Source organism: Myodes glareolus, chromosome 1 (assembly GCF_982192425.1).
Source record: "Myodes glareolus chromosome 1, mMyoGla1.1, whole genome shotgun sequence".
Lineage (NCBI taxonomy): Eukaryota > Metazoa > Chordata > Mammalia > Rodentia > Cricetidae > Myodes > Myodes glareolus.
The window spans coordinates 67,848,523-67,874,203 of record NC_142026.1 but is presented as its reverse complement, the minus strand read 5'-3'; the positions used below and the strand labels follow the sequence as shown (position 1 = coordinate 67,874,203).

At 38.6% G+C, this 25,681-nt stretch overlaps 1 protein-coding gene and 1 non-coding gene across 2 annotated transcripts in view; both read right to left on the bottom strand.

The window, feature by feature from the left end:
• Window positions 1–25,193, bottom strand: part of LOC125398764 (sulfotransferase 2A1-like) — a 31,392-nt gene extending 6,199 nt beyond the window's left edge. Inside the window, exons 1-4 of the mRNA XM_087908867.1 lie at window positions 24,989–25,193; window positions 23,556–23,764; window positions 21,819–21,945; window positions 2,498–2,592 (exon numbers count right to left, since the gene is read on the bottom strand). Of these exons, the coding sequence (XP_087764993.1) occupies window positions 2,498–2,592; window positions 21,819–21,945; window positions 23,556–23,764; window positions 24,989–25,121 (564 nt within the window). The 5' untranslated portion in view covers window positions 25,122–25,193. The remainder of the gene's footprint in view (window positions 1–2,497; window positions 2,593–21,818; window positions 21,946–23,555; window positions 23,765–24,988) is intronic.
• LOC125398775 (U6 spliceosomal RNA) lies at window positions 17,216–17,324 on the bottom strand. The gene has a single exon (XR_007231529.1). It is a non-coding gene; the product is annotated as a U6 spliceosomal RNA (small nuclear RNA).
• Window positions 25,194–25,681: the final 488 nt, after the last annotated feature.

Below are 25,681 nucleotides of genomic sequence, written 5' to 3'. Positions count from 1 at the left end.
TGGGAGTTAGGGTAGAAATTATGGAGCTCCAGAGATCTAAAAGAAACAAAAAAAAATAAAGAGGTAAAATGAATGGGATGATAGGTAGATTAATAATAATAATAGTGAGCAATAGAGTGAATACTTGTGAGCTATTATTTATGGACAATTTACATTGGTATAGATTTTTGTATATTGATATAAGTTCAAATTCTATTTGTTATATTGAATATGCTCTGATTTCTGCTTAACTGTATAATTGAATACCTATGCAAAGTTATTTTGTCAGATTGTATACATGCATGCTTCTACCTGTGTTTAAGATATTTTGTATATTGACACAATTTTAGGATATATTTATCATATCACATTATATATTTCTACCTGTGATCAAGATATTTATACATTGTTTACATTTTGAGGTGATTGTAGTCAGTTGTTGCACAGTTGTTTAAAGATTGATTAATATTCTAATATGAAGTCTTAGTCTTTAAGTTATGCAGGTATTAAGTATTATAGGTCAATAGTCATCCATGTTTGTCATACTTATAGTTCAATTATTCAGGGTCTTTAGATACATAGAGATAGACTGTGTCTATCCACATAGATAGGTAATCTTTAACCATTTCAAAGATCTGTAGAACATGGCATTTAAATAATTTAAGATTCTATCAATGTGAGACATGATTGCTCTTGGCAGCATTGATCTATTTGGTGTTGAGCACCAAAGACACTCCACTTGGAGTTTATTTTCTTCTTGGCACAATTGGCTTTTTGCCCATGCCTTGACCAATGACAAAGTGCACAATGTCCAGACTTGACCCAGCAGGATACAAGAAAAAAAATGCCAAACCTTCCCAAGACAGGGTAAGACGGTTCTAAAAATTATCCTGCCTCTGAAAATGGTCTGTCAGTTACTCTAGGCCTTAGCCAAAGTTGGTTGCTTCAACATTGCAAATGAGATTTTGAGTGAGTGCCTAGGCAGCCAGTTGTCTCTGTCATCTACTGTACATTTTGGAAGCTGCTTGATTGTACTTCCTGCCTACTCAAGTAATGTTATCTCCCTTCTCCAGTCTTCAATGGGGTTGAACACTAGATAATCATCATTACCATCCTCTTATAATCTAGTCAAGCCATTTCTACTACAATTTTAGACTCCTTGGGATAGAACGTTTATTAAAACATTAGGATATCTGCCTTGCTTAATATTGTTTATGCTGGTTGTAATTCTAACTTTATACTTGACATCTGTTCCTAGTGTACATAGTTTTTTATTAGGTTTGGAACTCTCTTATTTAAACAAAAGGGAGAGGTGCTATGGGAGTTCCTTCAGCCAATAGCCTTTAAGATACCAGCTCACTTGGGTGTGGTCTCTTATAGTATAAATGCAGCTATAAAGAGTATGCTGGCTCTCTCTCTCTCTTTGGACTCTCATTTCTGGCTGCTAGCTTCAGTTCCTGTTTTCCATTTATGCAGAGGACTGTGATCTGTGAGCCTACTTCCAAATAAATAACACTTTATTATACATAATCCTGAACTAGTGTGGGATTATTTTGTAACTTCCACCATCAAGAGGGAGTATTTTTAACTAAATGAACATAAAATACACAAAATTATTTTTTCTTAATGGTCTTTTGAAACAATGTCTCTTATAGCCAACACTGACCTCAAATTAACCATAAAAGCAAAGATGATCTAGAACCTCTGAAATTGACCCTATGTCTCAGAGCTGGGTTTGCAGTCAAGTGACACACTGCCAAGGTATTTTTAATTTTTAAAATGAGAGATAGTTGAGACACACCCAAAGTACTTAAACATATTTATGCCATCAGTTGAGCGTTTTAATGAAATGAAACCTTCAATGATCAGGTAAATGTATAGTCTATTAGTCTATTTAAATATATGGCTTTACTTAATGGCGAAACATTTTAAATATTCTCTACTAAGATTTTTGAAATCTATAGTGAATTCTAGTTCATCATAAGGAACCCTAAGTACAACAGAGCACAGGATACCATCTTTCCTGACTGGCTGCACCCTGTAGATGCCCAGTCAGATTTGTGTAGCACTCAGTACTATTCCTGTGACTCCAGCACTTGTATTCTCCCAGAACTCACTGATAGTTTTCTCCTTTGTCTCTCTTCTTGCAGTCAAGGGTAGGTAGATGACATACATTTTGGCACAACAGTAGAATAACACTACTATCCCTACTAACCACTGACCCCTGCATTATCAGATGTATCAAATGTGTTGCCCAGACAGAATTAAAAACCTGTAGTGCAAGTGTGAGATACCCTTCCCTTCCCCAGGGTAAAGTAGGGTAAAGAAAACATGGATGATGGACTAGGAGGCTGGAGAGGAAATGTCAGATGCAGGTCAATAAAGGACATAAGCAATAATCTAACTTTTAGTGAGTGTTCATGAGACTAACACTGACATGGCAACATTGAGGAATGTGGGGTGCTGCATGGGGTGGATTTGTGAGAGCATTTGTGGTTGAAATAAGAATGTTGGTTACCTGTTTCATGTCTTCAAAGTTCAAAAGCAGGAAGTTGTCCCTTCCTCTCATGGACAGCCAGGCACGGGTGTGCTCAAACCATGATCCATATAAAACTGTGTAAAGGGAGGAACAAAGTTGGCATAATAAGAAAACAGCAGTAGGAATTACAAGATATTTGTCCCTCTATGAAAACATGAATGCAAGGTTCATAGGTATAGAAAACATTTTTATCATATCCCAGAGATAAGAAAAGAGATGTTGAGTTCAGTAGCTTTTAATGTTAACTTAACACAACATATAACTATCTTGAAAGAGAATTTGAGGAATATTCTAGATTACATTGATCTGTGGGCATGTCTTTGAAAAGTTGTTCTTATAGTTCATTAATAATGTAGAAAGGTGGAACACAATGTGGGCAGCATAATTCCCTACTCATGGTAGTGTAGAAAAGTAGGGAAGAGAAAGTTAACTGCAAGCAAGAAAGCAGGGCAAACATATTGTCTCTCTGCTCTTGACTGTGAAATGTAGTGCTTTAATTTCCTACCAAAACTTTCCAATAATAAATTGTAACCTGGAGTTGTAAGCAAAACCAAAACTTTTCTCTCTGGTATTGGAATTTCTTTTATTCTAGCCCTATGTTGGAATGCCAAAACATTGTTAGCTGTTTTACTGTTTTTTTCTTTGCTCTTTTGGGGGTCTGCCACACAGTTCACAAATAAATCAGACATGGAGACTTATTCTTTCTTATAAATGCCAGCCTTAGTTTTGCTTTTTTTCTAGTCAAAAATAAAATTATCCCATCCATCTTTTGCCATTGGGCTTTTACCTTTTCCTATTTCTGCATATCTTTTCCTTCTTCCTTACTCTGTGACTAGACCCTGAAGTCATTCTCCTTGCTTTATTCCTCCATCTCTTTTCTATGAGTTCTTTTTCTTTTTATTCTCTCTGACTACCAGCCCTGCCTATCCTTTTCCCTGCCTCAATATTGCCTGTTTAGCTCTGTGTTAGAACATCAGGCAAAGATTCACAGCTTCACAGAGTTAAACAAATTAAACATAAAAGAATGCAACACATCTTTGAAACATTAAAATAAATGTTCCACAACATAAGAGGAGGAGAGGGAGTGGGGGGAGTGGGAGGGTGTTGGGAGGAGGGGCTGAAATGGAAACTTTTATAATTTAATAATCACTTAATATCAATGGACTCAATTCACCTATAAAGAGGCACAGACTTGGACATTGGATACGAAAACAGGATCCAACATTCTGCTGTTTACAAGAAACACACCTCAACCACAAAGACAGACACCTACTCAGAGTAAAGGGTTGGGAAAAGGTTTTCCAAGCAAATGGACCTAAGAAACAAGCAGGTGTGGCCATTCTAATATCTAACAAAATCAACTTCAAACTAAAATCAATCAGAAGAAATGGAGATGGACATTTCATACTCATAACTGGAACAATTCATCAGGAGGAAGTATCAATCCTGAATATCTATGCTCCTAATATAAAGGCACCCACATATGTAAAAGAAACTCTTCTAGAACTCAAGGCAGTCATCAAACCACACACACTAATAGTAGGAGACTTCAACACACCTCTCTCACCAATGGACAGGTCAATCAGACAGAAACCAAACAGAGAACTGAGAGATTTATTGGAGGTATTGAATCAAATGGACTTAACAGACATCTATAGAACACTCCACCCAAATAGGAAAGAATATATCTTTTTCTCTGCAGCTCATGGAACCTTCTCGAAAATTGACCACATACTCGGTAACAAAGCAAACTTCCACAGATACAAAAAAATATTAATAACCACCTGTGTCTTGTCAGATCACCATGGATTAAAATTAGAATTCAACAACAATGCTTCCCCCAGGAAGCCAACAAACTCATGGAAGTTGAACAGTCAACTACTAAATCACCCCTGGGTCAAGGAAGAAATAAAGAAAGAAATTAAATTCTTCCTTGAATTTAATGAAAACAAAGACACAACATACTCAAACCTATGGGACACTATGAAAGCAGTGCTAAGAGGAAAGTTCATAGCACTAAGTGCCCAATTAAAGAAAACGGAGAAAGCACACATTGGAGACTTAACAGCACACTTGAAAGCTCTAGAAAAAAAAAGAAGCTGATTCACCCAGGAGGTCTAGAAGACTGGAAATAATCAAACTGAGGGCTGAAATCAACAAAATAGAAACACAGAACAATCCAAAGAATCAATGAATCAAAAAGCTGGTTCTTGGAGAAAATCAACAAGATCGACAAACCCCTATCCAAATTAATCAAACGGTAGAGAGAGAACATGCAAATTAATAAAATCAGAAATGAAAAGGGTCCCTCGACAATCTTGTCACCGGGCAGAGGCGACTCCTCCCTGCGGAGCTCTCCTGAATCCTGTCCCAGCCTTTATCCAGGTACACCTTCCTCTCTTCCCCCAATCCCCTCTGGAGACACAAGATCTCCCCAGAGGTGCTCCCTTGCTCGCTGGGCCTGGACTGTGGGCTCAGTCCGGCAGGGGCAGCTCCGGTGCTTTGAGAGCCTGCCTCAGGACAGGCAAGCCCTGTCTCAGCTCAATCACATTTCTGGCCAGCAAGAGAGAATGAACTTCTAGCAGACTTCCATTGGAGGAGGGGTGAGTTTTCTCCTGGCCAGAGGGCTACGGCTAGGAGGAATTCAGTCTTTCCCCGCCCCCCTCGACAATCTGGTCACCAGGCAGAGGCAACTCCTCCCTGCGGAGCTCTCCCGAATCCCATCCCAGCCTTTATCCAGGTACACCTTCCTCTCTTCCCCCCTTCCCTCTGGGGCCACAAGATCTCCCCAGAGCAACTCCCTTGCTCGCTGGGCCTGGGTTGTGAGTTCAACCCGGGAGTAGGGAGTGCCTTGTTTCAATAGACTGCCTGAGGAAAGGTAGGCCTTCTGTCAGTGAAGTCCCTGCCCAACAAGGGAACCTGACCTGGTACTAGAAGATCCAGTAGAAAGCATTTGAAGGAAGAGATGGGCAGACGCCAAGGCAAGAACTCCTCCAACAATCTAAAAAACAACATGAAAACACCAGAACCCAATGACCCTACAATAGAAGGACTTGAACCTCTTAATTCAGAAGAAGCGGGAAAAAATGCCATTATGAAAGCAATAGAGTCCCTTAAACAGGATATGAATAACTCCCTTAAAGAACTGGATGAGAAGTATAATAAAAAGATTGAAGAAATGAGTAAAGAAATGGATGAAAAATATAAAAAAAGATCGAAGAAATGAGTAAATCCATGAATGATACACTGGGAAACCAAGAAAAAACAATCAAACAGGTAATGGAAACAGTTCAAGAATTGAAAACTGAAATAGAGGCAATGAAGAAAACACAAAACGAGGACCGGCTGGATATGGAAAATCTAGGTAAACGAACAGAGACTACAGAATCAAGCATAAGCAATAGGATACAAGAGATGGAAGAACGAGTCTCAGAGTCTGAAGATACCATAGAGAAAATAAATGCTCTGATCAAAGAAAACAGCAAATCCAGCAAATTCTCATCACAAAACATTCAAGAAATCTGGGACACAATAAAAAAACCAAATCTAAGAATAATAGGGATTGAAGAAGGAGAAGAACTGCAGATCAAAGGACCAGAAAATATATTCAACAAAATTATAGAAGAAAACTTTCCCAATCTAAAGAATGATATTCCTATGAAGGTTCAAGAAGCATACAGAACACCGAATAGGCTTGATCAAAAAAAAAAAAAATCCCCTCGCCATATAATAATCAAAACACAAAACATACAGATTAAAGAAAGAATATTAAGAACTGCAAAGGAAAAAGGGCAAGTAACTTATAAAGGTAAACCTATCAGACTTACACCGGACTTCTCTATGGAAACCATGAAAGCCAGAAGATCTTGGATAGAGGTACTGCAGAAACTAAGAGACCATGGATGCAAGCCCAGACTAATATACCCAGCCAAGCTATCATACACTATCAATGGAGAAAACAAAATATTCCAGGATAAGAACAAATTTAAACAATTAGCAGGCACAAACCCAGCCTTTCAGAAAGTAATAGAAGGAAAATCGCAACCCAAGGAGTCCAACATTGCCAGCACTGCTTACAATAACTCAGACATCTAGCGACCCTTCACGAGCTTAACTCAAAGAAGGGACACATGCAAACTCTATTAATCAAACAAACAAAAAATAATAGTAACCAGAGTCAACAACCACTGGTCATTAATATCACTTAATATTAATGGACTCAATTCACCTATAAAAAGGCACAGACTAAGAGACTGGATACGAAAACAGGATCCAACATTCTGCTGTTTACAAGAAACACACCTCAACCACAAAGACAGACATCTACTCAGGGTAAAGGGTTGGGAAATGGTTTTTCAAGCAAACGGACCTAAGAAACAAGCAGGTGTGGCCATTCTAATCTCCAACAAAATTGAATTCAAACTAAAATCAATCAGAAGAGATGGAGATGGACATTTTATACTCATAACAAAAACAATTCATCAGGAGGAAGTCTCAATCCTGAATATCTACGCCCCTAATATAAAGCCTCCTACTTATGTAAAAGAAACACTTCTAGAAGTCAAGGCAGTCATCAAACCACACACACTAATAGTAGGAGACTTCAACACTCCTCTCTCACCAATGGACAGGTCAATCAGACAGAAACCTAACAGAGAAATAAGAGAATTATTGGAGGTATTGAATCAAATGGACTTAACAGACATCTATAGAACATTACAGTCAAATAGGAAAGAATATACCTTCTTCTCTGCAGATCATGGAACCTTCTCGAAAATTGACCACATACTGGGTAACAAAGCAAACTTCCACAGATACAAAAAAATATTAGTCGATCCAGTCTGTTTGGATACTCACCTTCCTGGACCTGGAGGGAGGGGGGAGGAACTTGAACTTCCCACAGGGCAGGAAACCCTGACTGCCCTAAGGGACGAAGAGGGAGGAGGAGAGGGAGTGGGGGGAGTGGGAGGGTGTTGGGAAGAGGGGCGGAAATAGAAACTTTTATAATTTAATAAAATTTACTTTCCAAAAAAAAAAATTAGTAACCACCTGTGTCTTGTCAGACCACCATGGATTAAAGTTAGAATTCAAGAACAGTGCTACCCCCAGGAAGCCAACAAAGTCATGAAAGTTGAACAGTCAACTACTGAATCACCCATGGGTCAAGGAAGAAATAAAGAAAGAAATTAAATTCTTCCTTGAATTTAATGATAACAAAGACACAACATACTCAAACCTATGGGACACTATGAAAGCAGTGCTAAGAGGAAAGTTCATAGCACTAAGTGCCCAATTAAAGAAAACGGAGAAAGCACACATTGGAGACCTAACAGCACACTTGAAAGCTCTCGAAAAAAAAGAAGCTGATTCACCCAGGAGGAGTAGAAGACTGGAAATAATCAAACTGAGGGCTGAAATCAACAAAATAGAAACACAGAAAACAATCCAAAGAATCAATGAATCAAAAAGCTGGTTCTTGGAGAAAATCAACAAGATTGACAAACCCCTATCCAAATTAATCAAACGGTAGAGAGAGAACATGCAAATTAATAAGATCAGAAATGAAAAGGGGGACATAACCACAGACACAGAGGAAATTCAGAGAATCATTAGATCTTACTACGAAAATTTATATGCCACAAAGTTGGAAAATGTAAAAGAAATGGACATTTTTTTAGATAAGTACCATATACCGAAGTTTAATCAAGAACAGGTGAACAATCTAAATAGACCTGTCAGTCGTGAAGAATTAGAAGCTGTTATTAAAAATATCCCTACCAATAAAAGCCCAGGATCAGATGGTTTCAATGCAGAATTCTACCAGAACTTCCAGGAAGAGCTAATACCTATACTCCTTAATGTATTCCATAATATAGAAACAGAAGAGTCATTGCCAAACTCCTCTTATGAAGCTAAAGTTACCATGATACCAAAACCACACAAAGACAGAACCAGGAAAGACAATTACAGACCAATATCACTCATGAACATTGATGCAAAAATACTCAATAAAATACTGGCAAACCGAATCCAAGAATACATTAGAAAAATTATCCATTATGATCAAGTGGGCTTAATCCCAGAGATGCAGGGTTGGTTCAACATATGCAAATCTATCAATGTAATCCATCATATAAATAAACTGAAAGATAAAAACCATATGATCATTGCATTGGATGCTGCAAAAGCATTTGACAAAATTCAACACCCATTTATGATAAAGGTGTTGGAGAGACTGGGGATACAAGGATCATACCTAAATATAATAAAAGCAATATAGAGCAAGCCGTCAGCTAACATCAAATTGAATGGAGAGAAACTCAAAGTCTTTTCACTAATATCAGGAACACGACAAGGCTGTCCACTCTCACCATTCCTCTTCAATATAGTGCTTGAAGTTCTAGCAATAGCAATAAGACAACATAAGGGGATCAAGGGGATTCGAAATGGAAAAGATGAAGTTAAACTTTCGTTATTTGCAGACGATATGATAGTGTACATCAGCGACCCCACAAACTCTACCAAAGAACTCCTACAGCTGATAAACACCTTTAGTAATGTGGCAGGATACAAGATCAACTCCAAAAAATCGGTAGCCCTCCTATACACAAAGGATAAAGAAGCAGAGAGGGAAATCAAAGAAACATCACCTTGCATGATAGCCACAAATAGCATAAAATATCTTGGGGTAACTCTAACCAAGGAAGTGAAAGACCTATTTGACAAGAACTTTAAGTCTTTGAAGAAAGAAATTGAGGAGGATACCAGAAAATGGAAAGACCTCCCCTGCTCTTGGATTGGGAGAATCAACATAGTAAAAATGGCAATTCTACCAAAAGCAATCTATAGATTCAATGCAATTCCCATCAAAATCCCATCAAACTTCTTCACAGACCTTGAGAGAACAATAATCAAGTTTATATGGCAAAACAAAAAACCCAGGATAGCCAAAACAATCTTATACAATAAAGGAACTTCTGGAGGCATTACCATCCCTGACTTCAAACTCTATTACAGAGCAACAGTATTGAAAACAGCTTGGTATTGGCATAACAACAGAGAAGTCGACCTATGGAATCGAATAGAAGACCCGGGTATTAACCCACAAACTTATGAACACCTGATTTTTGACAAGGGAGCTAAAGCTATACAATGGAAGAAGGATAGCATCTTTAACAAATGGTGCTGGCATAACTGGATGTCAACCTGTAGAAGAATGAAAATAGATCCATATCTATCACCATGCACAAAACTCAGGTCCAAATGGATAAAAGACATCAACATTAATCCGACCACTTTGAACCTGATAGAAGAGAAAGTGAAAAGTAGTCTACAAGATATAGGCACAGGAGACCACTTCCTAAGCAGAACCCCAGGAGCGCAGACAATAAGAGAAACAATAAATAATTGGGACCTACTGAAACTGAGAAGCTTCTGTAAAGCAAAGGACACTGTCAGTAAGACAAAAAGGCTACCTTCTGACTGGGAAAAGATCTTCACAAACCCTTCAACAGACAAAGGTCTGATCTCCAAAATATACAAAGAACTCAAGAAACTAGACACTAAAACTCTAATTAACCAAATTAAAAAATGGGGTACTGAACTGAACAGAGAATTCACAACAGATGAACTTCGAATGGCTAAAAAGCACTTAAGGTCATGCTCAACCTCCTTAGCGATCAGGGAAATGTAAATCAAAACCACTTTGAGATATCATCTTACACCTGTCAGAATAGCCAAACTCAAAAACACCAATGATAGCCTATGCTGGAGAGGATGTGGAATGAGGGGAACACTCATCCATTGTTGGTGGGAATGCAAACTTGTGCAGCCACTGTGGAAATCAGTGTGGCGGTTGCTCAGGAAACTGGGAGTCAACCTCCCTCAGGACCCAGCAATTCCACTCTTGGGAATATACCCTAGAGATTCCCTAACATACTACAAAAGCATTTGTTCTACTATGTTCATAGCAGCACTATTTGTAATAGCCAGAACCTGGAAACAGCCTAGGTGCCCCTCAATAGAAGAATGGTTAAAAAAGGTGTGGAACATATACACATTAGAGTTCTACTAAGCGGTAAAAAACAATGACATCTTGAATTTTGCATGCAAATGGATGGACATAGAAAACGCTTTACTGAGTGAGGTAAGCCAGACCCAAAAAGAGGAACACGGTATGTATTCACTCATAAGTGGATTCTAACCATAATTAAAGGTCTTTGAGCCTATTATTCGTGATCCTAGAGAAGCTAAATGAGAAGACGAACCTGATGAAGACTATTTAGCTATCCGCCAGGAGGTAGGAAATAGTCAAGAGTCCCAGGTAACCTTGGGTGCATGGGGGGGGTGGGAGGGTTGTTGGAAGGGGAGAGGGTTAGAGAGAAGGGAGTAGGGAAGGAATGGAGAAAGCTCGGTTGACCGGGATGGGGGGAAGGGAGGAAGGATGAATACGGGATCAGGGAAGAATATATTTCAACTAAGGGAGTCATTTTAGGGTTTATAGGAAACTTGATTATATTGGGATCCCAGGTCCAAGGAGAGATCCCCAGATTGTTCTCTGGACAGAGGAGAGGGTGCCTGAACAGGCCTTGGCCCATAACCATACTGATGAATATTTTGCTTATCACCATAGATCCTTCATCTGGCGATGGATGGCGATACAGACGGAGACCCACATTGGAGCACCGGACTGAGCCCCCCAAGGTCCAAATGAGGAGCAGAAGGAAAGAGAACGTGAGCGAGGAAGGCAAGATCAGAGGGAACCTTCATCCGACGATGGATGGCGATACAGATGAAGACCCACATTGGAGCACCGGACTGAGCCCCCCCAAGGTCCAAAGGAGGAGCAGAAGGAGGAAGAACATGAAAAAGGAAATCAGGACTACGAGGGATGCTATCACCCACTGATACAAGGGGACGGATCTAATGAGAGTTTACCAAGGCCAGTTGGACTGGGACTGAACGAGGAGGTGATCTAACCAGATTCTCGGAATTTGGCCGGATTCTCTGACTGTGGCTGGCCCGAAGTCTTTCTGAAAAGCCATTGACTATGACACTGGGACTTGTTTCCTCTGCATATACTGGATTTTGGGGATCCAGTCTGTTTGGATACTCACCTTCCTGGACCTGGAGGGAGGGGGGAGGAACTTGAACTTCCCACAGGGCAGGAAACCCTGACTGCCCTAAGGGACGAAGAGGGAGGAGGAGAGGGAGTGGGGGGAGTGGGAGGGTGTTGGGAAGAGGGGAGGAAATGGAAACTTTTATAATTTAATAAAATTACTTTCAAAAAAAAGAGGAAAGGCAAAAAAAATGAATGTAACATGTCTTAAAATAATATTCCGTAACATCTCTATAAGTTGGTTTCTGTTGGAACAGATGCCAACTCAGATACAGGTGGAAAGTAGGGCACCACAAAGATGAAAAAAGAATCTTTTCTCAGAATTCTTTAATTAAACAAAGAAAGCACATTGAAATTGTCAAGAGAGAAACACCAAGTCTAATGTAATAGAAGGTCTGTCAGAACTGAGATTTCAACTGTGATTTTAAAAAGTAGGAGGGACTGGAAATTTGTATTTCAAGTTCTAAAAGTCAACCAATGACATCTCGACTACTGTACCCATTAAAGCCTCTTGTCTCAAGTGAAGGAGAAACAAAACTTTATATGCTAAACATATGTAAAATGAATTTATGAATTAATTTTGTACACCAAGGATGCTGTACAAAATATAATTATAGGAGCCTTTTAGACCAAATGGAAAAATAGTTCTATCTATCAGACTGCAACAAGTATAAGTTAGCTTTAGCAGTCTATTTGACACAACTTGGAATTATCTGAGAAATTCCCAGTTAAGATATTGTCCCTATCAGATTGGTATGTGGCCACATGCTTGAATTATTGGTTTGATTAATGATTCGTATGGTATGACACACAGCATAGGTAGCTGGGACTGGGCTGTATGAGAAAGATAATTGAGCATGAGACACTGAAGAAGTTATCAAGCAGATTAGTAAAATGGTTTCTACTTTATTTCCTTCTGAAGATACTGCCCTGACTTTGCCCTTAGATAGATTGAGACCTGAAAGTATAAGTCAGATAAACACTTTTTCCCCTACATTGCTTCTGACAAGAGTGTTTTTATCACAGAGACCATAAGGCAAACTAGAACAACAATTAAATAAGAAATAAAAGGAACACAGCTTGAGCACCTTGGCAAAATCTTCAAAATCACAGGAATCAGTAAACATCTTCCGTTAGTTACTGAATAGTAATGTTAATTTCTAATAAAGTATCACAGACAGAGAGTTGGGAATAAAAATTAGAAAGTATATATTTGTTATACTTTATCATAAAAACACACGAAACCCTACAATGAAATGATGAATAAAGTTGTTCCAGGCAAATGGAGCTAGAAAACAAGTGAGTGCTGCTAATCTAATCTGATAAAATAGACTTAAAACAAAATCTAGTGAGAAATAATAAATCGCACTTCCTATTGATTAAAGGAAGACTTCAAGGAGAGAACTAAACAATTTCAAACACAGGTGCACCCAGAAAACACTACTACATGAAAGGCCACAGGCTACCATCATGTGACATAGTAGTTTCACTTTTAACAATTAACCCATCGTTTCAATAGAAAGTAAACAAAATTAAATGACATCACAAGTAAAAATGGCCCTAAACAACATCTACAGATTATTGTCTCCAAACACTGTAGAATACACATTGTTCTCAGCAGCTCATGGAACATTCTCTAAAATAGATCATATGTTAGGAAACAGAAAGTATCTTAACAAATATGGGGAAACTGAAATAATTCTTTATATTCTACCTGACAAGAATAAAATGACTATACATAAATGACATGAGAAACTCTAGAGGGTAAATAAACTCATGGACATTAAATACCTCACAACATAATTGTGAATGTGTCTTTGAAGAAATCAAGAGTAAAAAGATTCTTACAATAAAATGGAAATCAAAACACAACACACTTTCATCTGTGAGATGCAATGTAAACAGACCTAAGAGAGATGTTTAAAGGTCAATGTACCTACATTAAGAAATCAGTTAGATATATAATAAATTAGTTAATTATTCACCTTAGGACTCTCTGGAAAAAGAACAAGTCAAATGTCAAAATCAGTAGCTGTAAAGTAAGCACAGACATTAATGAAATACATAATTTGAAAACAGTCCAACAGCAAAAAAAATCAGAGAGTCAATAGAACAGGTGTGATTACTTCAAAATGTAAACAATTTTGACAAACCTTAAATAAACTAACCAAAGGGAAGAACAATTACCAAAACTAACACAATAAGACTTGAAAATGAAGCATTGTAACAATCACCAGTGAAATTAAGAAAATTATTAAAGTTTACGTTAAGAAATTCCACCAAACTGGGAAATCTAAAACATATGGATAAATTTCTATATAGATAAAAAATACTAAAATTAAACTAAGATTACATTTAAAAAATAAACAGGTATATGGTGGGAGAAGGCTCAGCAGTTAAAAGCATTTACTGTTCTTCTACAGGACCAGGATTCAGTTTTCAGTATCTACATGATAGTTGCCAGTGTACTCTTTCAGTCTCTGTGGGCATCAGACACATACGCAACAAAGACAAATACATGCAAGCAAAACACTTCTACATGAAAAATAAAATGAATCTTAAAATTAATCAGGCCTAACCCTGCCCCTTGTCTGCCACCTCTGGATTAGGAGAAGGCACAACAAAGACCAGAACTGAACAACTCAGCTACCACTGAGGTCCAGATCCAGGGCCTTGAGAGGTTTACCTCAATATATACACTGTCAGTAAGCTTCTGGAGAAGGTGGAAAGGACAAGCCCTGTGGAACCATAGCCACAGGGTTAACATAAGTCTGAGCAATAATAGAATATTCAAGATATCCAATAATATCCTCATCCAAGTCTAGATGAGGGACCAGTATTGATGGTAGATCAGAAGCCAGAGACCCTAAACGTGAACATAGCTCATTGAAATGAATATTTATAAGTAAAGCTGTTTGGGCAAAAGGGTAAACTTCATGACATATATTAGCTCCCGATGCTGTTATGATGAACAAATACGTTATGGAAAGGTGGGAATGATGGAGTAGCAAAGTAGTACAAGTATGCTGGAACTGGAGACATGGTAGTTGTGATGGGTATGAGGGAGGACTGACTTTGATAGAGGAGCAGGTCATTGCCCAGAGGGATGAGTGAAATAGTTTGATTTTTTGTTTGCTTTTCCTTTGTTTTTAAAATAAGTCTATTTATCTTTCTTTTACATTGCAGCTTTAGTTTTTCCTCACTGATTTCCTCCCATCCCTCACCCTCATACCTCCTCTAGTATCATTCCAAGAATTCCTCTTCAATTTCTGTTTAGTAAAGGGAGGGTCTCCCATGAATATCAACAAAACATTGCATATCAAGTTGTAGTAAGACTATGCATCTCCCCATGTATTAAAGATGGACAAGGTGACCCAGTACAAGGAGTAGAGTCCCCAAAACCAGTAAAAAAATGTCAGAGACATTCCATAAGAAGTTAGCAGTTAGCAGTTCCATAAGAGAGTCACTCTACACAACTGTAACACATATGAAGAGGGTCTATGTCAATCCCCTGTAGGCACCCTGGTTTTCAGTTCAGTGTCTGTGAGCCCCTATGAGACCAGGATGATTCTGTGAGTTTTCTTCTGATGTCCTTGACCCTTCTGGCACCTACAATCCTTTCTCATCATTTTCTGCAGGATTCCCTGAACTCCACCTAATGTTTGGCTATGGGTCTGCATCTGTTCCCATTAGTTACTTGGTGATGCCACTCTGATTACTGTCGGGCTAGGAACCAGTCTGGTCATAGGAGATTGCCAGTTTAGTCAACATATATGATATTGCTAGGAGTCTAAGCTGGACTCTCCCTTATAGATTCCTGGAAGATTCTCTTGTGCAAGATTTTAACATAACCCAGAAATGTTCCACCTTTTCAGTACTTTCCCCAGTGTTCAAAGCAGCATTTTTCATGGATGTCCAAAACCAGGAAACAATCTAGGGGCCCCTCAACCAATGAATGGATAAAGAACATTTGGTACATTTACTCAATGGAATGTTACTCACCTCTTAAAAACAATGGCATCAGGAAATTTGAAAGAAAATGAATGGAATTTAAAAAATCATCCTGAATGAAGAAACACAGACTCGGAAAGGCAAAGATGGTATGTATGTACTCATAAGTGAATATTATCTGTAATGTGAAGGATAACCATGCAACAATCAACAGCCCTAGAGAGGCAAGGTTGCAAAGATTGCAAAAAGGGATATGTCCATAAAACGGGGAAAATAGAAGAAATCTCCTGAGTTGACTGGGTACTGGCATGGGTGGGAACATGATGGATTTTTACTGGGAGAATTATGGAATGGGAGAGTATTTGAAATACATCTTGATGGGGGTATTTTAGGTTAGATAGAAACCTACTGCTAGGGAAACTCATATGTTTCTACAAGGATGTTTAAATCAAGGACTAGCAACAGTGGATAGATACCCTGAACTGGCCATCTCTTGTAATCAGGATGCTAACAGCCCACCTTGTCATTAGAAAGTCATCATCCAGTGATGGATAGAAACAGATGCAGAGACCTACAGCAAAGCACTGGGCTTAACTGTGGGAATCCAGCTGAAGAGAGAGAGTTGGATTGGATGAGTCAGGTGGGTCAAGATTATCACAAGGAAATCCACAGAAATGACTTACATGGGCTTATAGAAGGCCACAGGCTCTGGACTGACAGAGAGACTGCATGGAACTGACCTAGGGCCACTATATGTTTGACGCTATGTAGCTTGATTTACTTGTATTCCTAGCTGTAGAAGTTGGGCCTGTTCTTATTGCTTTGACTGACATTTAGGAACCTATTACTCATAGTAGGTTGCCTTGCTCAGTCTTAATATAAGGTGAGAATTTAGTCCTATCTCAACATGATATGTCATTCTATGTTGACACCCATGCTGAGACCTGTCACTTTCTGAACAGAGGAGAAGTGCATTGGGAGGTAGAGTACAGGGATAGGTAGGAAGAGGGAATGGGATGAGAAGAGAGAGGGGAAACTGAGGTCATGATATAAAGTAAATGAGCAAATTAAAAAAGAATTTATTTCCTCTCAAATCCCACACTCAATGATGTATTACTTCCTGGAAGGTTGTGCCTCATAAACTTGAAACTGCCATCAACTGGAAAACAAGTGTTCAAATGCCATTATATACGTGAGTCATTTCTGTTTCATTCACCACATAAGATAATACCTGCCTTATTACTGGAAAGACCAGACTCTCCAAATCATGCCAGAATGGTGTTTCATGGGACAAGCTGTGCCTGTACCCTGTTATGCAGTGATGTGTGAGAACAGAAAGTCTACACCATCACTTTTAAGATGGTTATGAGTCTGGGAGCCACAGATTGTTTATGTTTTGAGGGACAAGATGGAGCCAACTGAAGATTACAAAATATACTAAAGGCTGGGGATGTAGACAAGTTAGATAACATGCATGACATTGTGGTTTTGAGTTCCAGTATTTAACAAACAGAACATGATAGTAGGTGCTCAGGCCTAGAACTCAAGTGGTGAATGCAGGAGGAGCAGAACTTCAAGGTCACCCCTGACATCTTGTCTTTAAAAATGTCTTTGAACCCTGGGCTTTAAGAAGAGCTAATACCTTCACGAATTTGCGTGTCATCCTTCCACAGGGGCCATGCTAATCTTCTTTGTATCGTTCCAATTTTTAGTATATGTGCTGCCTATAGCCAGAACCTGGAAACAACCTTGGTGCCCCTCAATAGAAGAATGGTTAAAAAAGGTGTGGAATATATACACTTTAGAGTATTACTCAGCAGTGAAAAACAATGACATCTTAAATTTTGCATGCAAATGGATGGAAATAGAAAACGCTTTACTGAGTGAGGTAACACAGACCCAAAAAGAGGAATATGGTATGTACTCACTCATAAGTGGATTCTAGCCTTAATTAAAGGTCTTTGAGCCTATTGTTCGTGATCCTAGAGAAGCTAAATAAGAAGGTGAGCCCAAAGAAAATCATATAGTTATCCTCCTGGATATTGGAAGTAGACAAGATTGCCAGGTAAAAGTTGTGTGCACGGGGGTAGGGGTAGGGTGGGTGTAAGGAAAGATGGGTAAAGAGAAGGGAGAAGGGGAGGATTGGGGAGAGCTTGGGGGAATTGGATGGGTGGGATGGAGGAAGGGTGAATTTGGGAGCAGGGAAGTAAATATCTTAATTAAGGGAGCCATTTTAGGGTTTGCAAGACACTTGACTCTAGAGGGGTTCCCAGTTCCAAGGAGATGTCCCCAGCTTGTTCCTTGGGCAACAGAGGATGGGTGACTGAACTGGCTTTGTCCCATAGCCACACTGATCAATATCTTGCATATCACCATAGAACCTTCATCTGGCAATGGATGGATATAGAGACAGAGACCCATATTGGAGCACTGGACTGAGCTCCCAAGGTCCAAATGAGGAGCAGAAGGAGGGAGAACATGAGCTAGGAACTCAGGACCGCGAGAGGCGCATCCACCCACTGAGATGGTGGGACTGATCTAATGGGTGTTCACCAAGGCCAGCTGGACTGGGAGTGATGGAGCATGTGATCAAACCCGACTCTCTGAATGTCTCTGTCAATGAAGGCTGACTGAGAAGCCAAGGACAATGGCACTGGGTTTTTATTCTTCTGCATGGAATGGCTTTGTGGGAGCCTGGTTTGTTTGGATGCTCACCTTCATAGACCTGGACGGAGAGGGGAGGACCTTGGACTTCCCACAGGGCAGGGAACACTGACTGCTCTTAGGACTGGAGAGAGAGGAGGAGGTGGGGAGGGGGAGGGAAAAGGGAGGTGGGGAGGAAGTGGAAATTTTTAATAAATAAATAAATAATAATAAAAAGTGAAAACACTGCACATGCAAAAAAAAAGAAGAGCTAATACCTATACTCCTCAATGTGTTCCACATAATAGAAAGAGAAGAGTCATTGCCAAACATGTTTTATAAAGCTACAGTTACCCTGATACAAAAACTGCACAAAGACTCAACCAAGAAAGAGAATTACAGACCAATCTCACTCATGAACATCGGTGCAAAAGTTCTTAATAAAATACTGGCAAACCGACTCCAAGTACACATCAAAAAAAATCATCCATTATGATCAAGTAGGCTTCATCCCAGAGATGCAGAGCTGGTACAACATATGAAAATCCATCAATATAATCCATCATAAAAATAAACTGAAAGAAAAAAACCATATGATCATTTCATTAGATGCCAAAAAAGCATTTGACAAAATTCAACACTCCTTCATGATAAAGGTATTGGAGAGATTAGGGATACTAGGATCATATCAAAATATAATAAAAGTAATATACAGCAAGCCGACAGCTAACATCAAGTTAAATGGAGAGAAACTCAAAGCAATTCCATTAAAATCAGGAACAAGACAAGGCTATCCACTCTCTCTACATTTCTTCAACATAGTCCTTGAAGTTCTAGCAAGAGCAATAAGACAACATAAGAAGATCAAGGGGATTCAAATTGGAAAGAAAGAAGTAAAACTTTTGGTATTTGCAGATGATATGATAGTGACCCCAAAAACTCTACCAGAGAACTCCTACAGCTGATAAATACCTTCAGTGATGTGGCAGGATACAAGATCAACTCAAAAACATCAATAGTCCTCCTATACACAAAGGATAAAGAAGCTGAGAGGGAAAGCAGAGAAACATCACTTTTCATAATAGCCACAAATAGCATAAAGTATCTTGGGGTAACCCTAACCAAGGAAGTGAAAGACCTATTGGACAAGAATTTTATGTCTTAGAAGAAAGAAATTGAAAAAGACACCAGAAAATGGAAAGATCTCCCAGGCTCTTGGATAGGAAGGATCAACATAGTAAAAATGGCAATTTTACCAAAGGCAATCTGTAGAGTCAATGCAGTCCCCATCAAAATCCCAACAAGATTCTTCACAGACATTGAGAGAAAAATAATCAACTTTATATGGAAAAAAACAAAAAACCCAGGATAGCCAAAACAATCCTATACAATAAAAGTACTTCTGGAGGCATTACTATCCCTGACATCAAGCTCTGTTACAGAGCTACAGTAATGAAAACAGCCTGGTATTGGCATAAAAACAATTGATTTTGTTGACCAATGGGATAGAATTGAAAACCTGGATATTAATCCGCATACCTATGAACACCAGATCTTTGACAAAGAAGCTAAAATTATACAATGGAAGAAAGAAAGCATCTGCAACAAATGGTGTTTGCATAACTGGATGTCAACCTGTCGAAGAATGTAAATAGATCCATATCTATGATAATACTCAAAGCTCAAGTCCAAACAGACTAAAGACCTCAATAAAAATCTGATCACACTGAACCTGATAGAGGAGAAATTGGGAAGGAGCTTTCAATACATGGGCACAGAAAACCACTTCCTAAGTATAACCCTAGTAGCAAAGAAAATAAGAACAACAATAAATAAATGGGCCCTGCTGAGTCTGAGAAGCTTCTGTACAGCAAAGAAAACAGTCAATAAGACAAAAAGGCAACTTACTGAATGGGAGAAGATCTTCACCAACCCCACATCAGACAAAGGACTGAGCTCCAAAATATATAAAGAATTCAGAATATTAGATATTAAAATTTTAAATAACCCAATTAAAAAGGGGTACTGAACTAAACAGAGAATTCTCAACAGAATATTTTCAAATGGTCCAATAATACTTAAGGTTCAACTCCTTAGCAATCAGGGAAATGCAAATCAAAACAACTCCTAGATTCCATCTTACACCTGCCAGAATGGCTAAAATAAAAAAACACCAATGATAGCTTATGCTGGAGAGGATGTGGAGTAAGGAGGACACTCATGTATGCAAACTTGTACAACCACTTTGGAAATCAGTGTGGTGGTTTCTCAGAAAATTGGGAGTCAACCTACCTCAAGATCCAGCAATATCACTCTTGGGAATATATCCAAAAGTTGTTCAATCCTACTACAAAATCATTTGTTCAACTGTGTTTATACCAACACTATTTGCAGTCAGAAACTGGAAACAACCTAGATGTCCCTCAATGGAAGAACAGATAAAGAAAGTGTTGCAATCTACACATTAGAGTACTACATAGTGGTTAAAAAAAAACCACACATCTTGAATTTTGTATGCAAATGGATGCAATTAGAAAACACTATCCTGAGTGAGATAACCCAGAACCAAAAATATGAATATGGTATGTACTCACTCACTAGTGGCTACTAGCCATAAACAAAAGACATTGAGCCTATAGTTCATGATCCTAGAGAAGCTAAGTAATAAGGTGAACCCAAAGAAAAACATATATAGATCCACCTGGAAATTGGAAGCAGACAATATTGCCTGACAAAATTTGGAGGCATGAGGGCAGGGAGTAGAAGAAGGGGAAGAAGGGGAAGAGGAGGAAAGAAGTGGAGTGTTGGGGAGAGCTTGAGGGAATGGGATAGTTGAGATGGAGTAAGGACAGATATGAGAGCAAGAAAAGAGATATCTTGATTGAGGGAGCCATTTTGGTGTTAGCAAGAAACCTGGCTCTAGAAAAATTCCTGGAAATCCACAAGAATGATCCCAGCTAAGACCCTAAGCAATAGAGAGTGTGTCTTAACTGGCCTTGCCCTGTAGTCAGACTGATTATTATCTTAAACATCACCATAGAACCTTTGTCCAACAACAGATAGAAACAGAGACAGAGACTGGCATCAGAGCACTAGACTGAGCACCCAAGGTCCAGTTGAAGAGCGGAAGGAGGAAGAATATGAGCAAGGAAGTCAAGACCATGAGGGGTTCACCCACCAAAACAATTAGTTGGTGAACTAATGGTAGCTCACCAACTCCAACTGAACTGGGAATAAATGAGCATGGGATCAACCTAGTCCCTCTGAATGTGGTTGATAGTTGTGGCAGACTGAGGGGCCAATGACAATGTCACTGGGATTTGTCTCTACTGCATGTACTAGCTTTTTGGGATCTTTTTCTCTTTGGATGTATACCACACTCAACCTGAATGTAGTGGACCTTCCAAAGGTCAGGGTGCCTTGCCCTCTCTTAATATTGGAGGGGGTGGGGGAGAATGTTTGGAGGACTGGAAGGGAAGTGGGAGGAGGGGAGGAAGTGGAAATTTGGATTGGTATTTTTTTTAAGTAATAAAATGAAATAAATGCCTTTGAGCCTCTAGCAACTCCTATATTTAATAGGACACTCACCATTTCCTTTGAGGAACCACTCAAAATAATTCATCAGAGACTCCGGATTCTTAACAAGGTTTGTCTTATGAAAGAAAAAATAACCAGACACAAGAACATCTCTGGGATTTCTGATAACATAGATCATCTGAAATGGAAAAACATGTTTATGAGGGTCAATATAGTCATTCTTCACTTTTACCTGGTACAATTTATATGAAATGTCAATCAAATATCGTGAAGTTTCTAAAAACATTTAATAATTTTATTTGGAAAAACCATACTTAAGTACAATATAGTCAAAATCCTCTTTCATGCTTTAATTTGATTTACAAATATGTAGCAGCAAAATGACCGAGGTCACTAATACTATAAAAAATAAAAACAATAATAAAAATTCAACACTGATTCTCTAGTTGTAAAAAAAAATCTTACAGTGTGAAAGATTATTCATCCAATGTGAAAGAGCATCTTATCTACACAGAATATTGAGTACTGTGCTTAATCAAAATGCGATATGACAAACTTTTGGGTTTTGTAACAATAACTACCCAATATAACCCTCAAAACAATCATGGTGCAGAGCTTAAAGCCAATGTGCCATCACACAATGGTGAGAACAAGACCTACAGGAAACTAAGAAATGAAGAGAGCAGAAAACAATTTCCTTTGGGAAAAGCATAACTATTGGTCTCATAATGCTGAATGCTCATCCCAGAAAACATACAGACAAGGAACATTGTACAGACAGAGCTGATTGTACTTAAGTATTTATAAATATGTAGATATGTATAAATATACATATATAATAACAATCAATGAAAAAGAGACCATAAATCTGAAAAAGGAGGGCTATATAAATGAGTGTGGAGGAAGGGGATGGGGGAGTGTTATATATAATTAAATTGTAATCTCAAAAATAAAAGAAATAAATTAAAAGTAAATAAATTTAATAAAAGGATACTTATATTTTAAACCAATGCCTTTCTGACATTATTCTAGAATTTATCTCTTTATGCCTCAATTTCTCCAGTCAAGAGTTTGCCAAATTCAAATAAGACACAAACACAAATTTTTGAATGGTCATAACTCAATTGTGACATTTTCAAGAGAGATAGTTCTTCTAAGAGTGTCTTTGCAGTTTAAGCATAAAATAACACTAAGTTCTGTGGTGGAGGGACTTCCAGTAACATTCTTACTAACAAGAAGCTATGAATATTTCTGATCCTTTCTGTAGTTCCATGGGTGATTCCTGTGGTTGCTGATCTCAATGGACAGCTAGACCCAGCAAGACAGAGTGGATACAGATGAGCCATACTATTGAACATCTACATGTTTAGATGCCTGTTCAAGCTGTCTTACCTATGAGGTAGTCTGTGTTGGGTGTATGGGGTATTTATAAAATCAAGATTACCTAATTAATTAATTAATTGCTTTGGTGACCGCAAGAGTAATATCTATTGTACACTATAATTTTGACTTCATTTGACCTGTATATGTAGTTCCTTGATGCTCTAATGTGTTGTTCCACTTTCTGCCATACATCTGCCAGGATCACTGTGTGGTGATTGACATCATGGTACTTTGATTTAGTCTGAGGAGGGAACACATCAATATCAGCTAGTGCATGAGAATTCCAGATTTCCTACTTCAACCTACAAAATCAGAGTCCATTTAAACAAGAGCCCCAGGGTCTGTCAGGGTAGAATAAGTTCAATGAGCATTTGATCAAGGATTTCTCAATCACTGGATACTGACCTTGGCCTTGGAACTGAAGAAAGACTTGGGGAAAAGATGGAAGGGAAGATGAGAGCTGATGAGGCGTGGTCCTTCCTTATTGATTAAAGTTTGATATCCGTCTTCAGACTCTACCCAGGGTGAGCGTTCCCAGACAGGCTCAGATTGAATCCACTTGGGATTCCCCTTGGTCTGAATCAAGCAGACAATCTCAATCAGCCAGTTAGTTCCTGAACAAGAAGAAAAATTGGTGGTCAGTAATTTCAACATTATTTGTTAAAAAGCTTCAAGTAGAATATACAATCACACTATTTACTGTGAAGCTGTTTCCAAGTACACAGACCTGTGGTGTTCACAATGTCTACATGGTGTTAGCACAAAGTATCTTGATCTAGTACACCCCAATGTTTCACTTGGAAAAACTGAGATTATACTCAGTATCCTTCACCTGCCTCCTGAACATCCCCAGCAGTCCTGGGCCATCATCAGTCTACATTTTGGTGCAGTGAATTTGAATATCCCAGATATTGCACAGGGATGGAGTTATAAAATCTGTTCTAGCTAGCTAGAAAAAAATCTAGACAAGCTCCCTTCTTTTAAGACAATGTCCTTGAGATGCTTCCATCCTGTAGCGTCTATGAGTACTGCTTGTCCTTAAGGTAAATAAATGCCCTCTTGTCTATTTAACACACACTCACTCTATCCATGTGTGCATGCTCATTTGTCAGTGGATAGTTATCAACTTTTCTTCCCTGGGCTGTTGTCTGAATCTTTATCCTGAATTCCACTGTCTTTCACTTTCCAAGTTATTTCACATTCCTTGTCAGCAACCTATTACTTTCCTAATGGTCAATGCTTCTTCCACCCAGCAAACATCTCTTCCCCAAAAGTCATTTTTGGTTCCTTGAGTTTGAGACTCTTTCTACAACTTGAACAAGAACCATGGTAATTCTCTACATGACATTTTACTCTAAACCACATACTCTTGTATCCATGCCTTTTTCCTCTTGATGTTATTTCTTTTCCTTATTCTCATCATTCTCCCTCTTTCACTCACTCTTCCACACAGAGACACAACAATGCCAGAGTCTGCCTTAGAATCCATTGACATTGCTCTCTTTTTTTCTTTCTTTTTTTTTAAAAAAATACCAACCCAAATTCCCACTCCCTCCACTCCTACCATATCCTCCACACATCCTCTCACCCCATTCCCAACTAATCCTAAGAGAGGGTAAGGCAGCATTGCTCTCTTGCCTTAACTGATTTTTCAACCACACAAGGCAGTCTAGAAGTCTTTCTCTGAGTGTAAATGTGCTGACACACAGCTCTCCTTAGCCACAAAGCATTTTAAACATCTGATATATAGAACACTCCATTCATTCCCTAAATTAATGAGGATCAAAATCCCAACCTTCCTCATACAGTTCAAGATCATTCTCACTAACAGTCCTTACCTGATTTGGGGTAAGACAATATGACTGTGTCTTCATCTCTAACCACAAACTTATTGCCGATTTCTTCAAGTATTTCTTTTTCAAATCCTACTGCAGGGAAAGGTATTCCTTGAAACCAAAGATAGTCTGACATGGCAAAGAGTTCTTTGTGGGTGCTGTTAGGATTCTACCTTTAACCACCTGTACAGTTTCTAGCTAATCTTGAGAGCTAATATTTATAGTACAGCAAAAAGAAATCATTAACAGCCCATAGTTCATTTCAAAACTAACTACTGAGATAAAGAAAGAGATATTGTAACAATAAGTCAAAGGTTGTTGTATTAAGCAATTGTGAACTCATTCAGAGATCACTCTCTGGTATTTCTGAGCCTGAGTTCATGGCTCCAAACTAGAAACTCAATAATAAGTGCTAGGACATAGAAATGGAACTTACTTATCATGCTTTCTAATTCAATTTAGCTCTCAGGGTGGTTTCAAATGTGCAAAATAATTACAGAGATAATACAAAATGTTGCAACATGCAATTTCTTTTTCTCTATTCAGAAACTCATATTTCCTTAGCTGCATATATGACTCCAACTCTCACCCTCTATCCATCCAACCATCTCTTTATTTCTTATATTTATGTGTTCTTTAATTTTCATTAATACAAGCATATAATCACATGTTCTTATAACATACTGAGTCCATTTA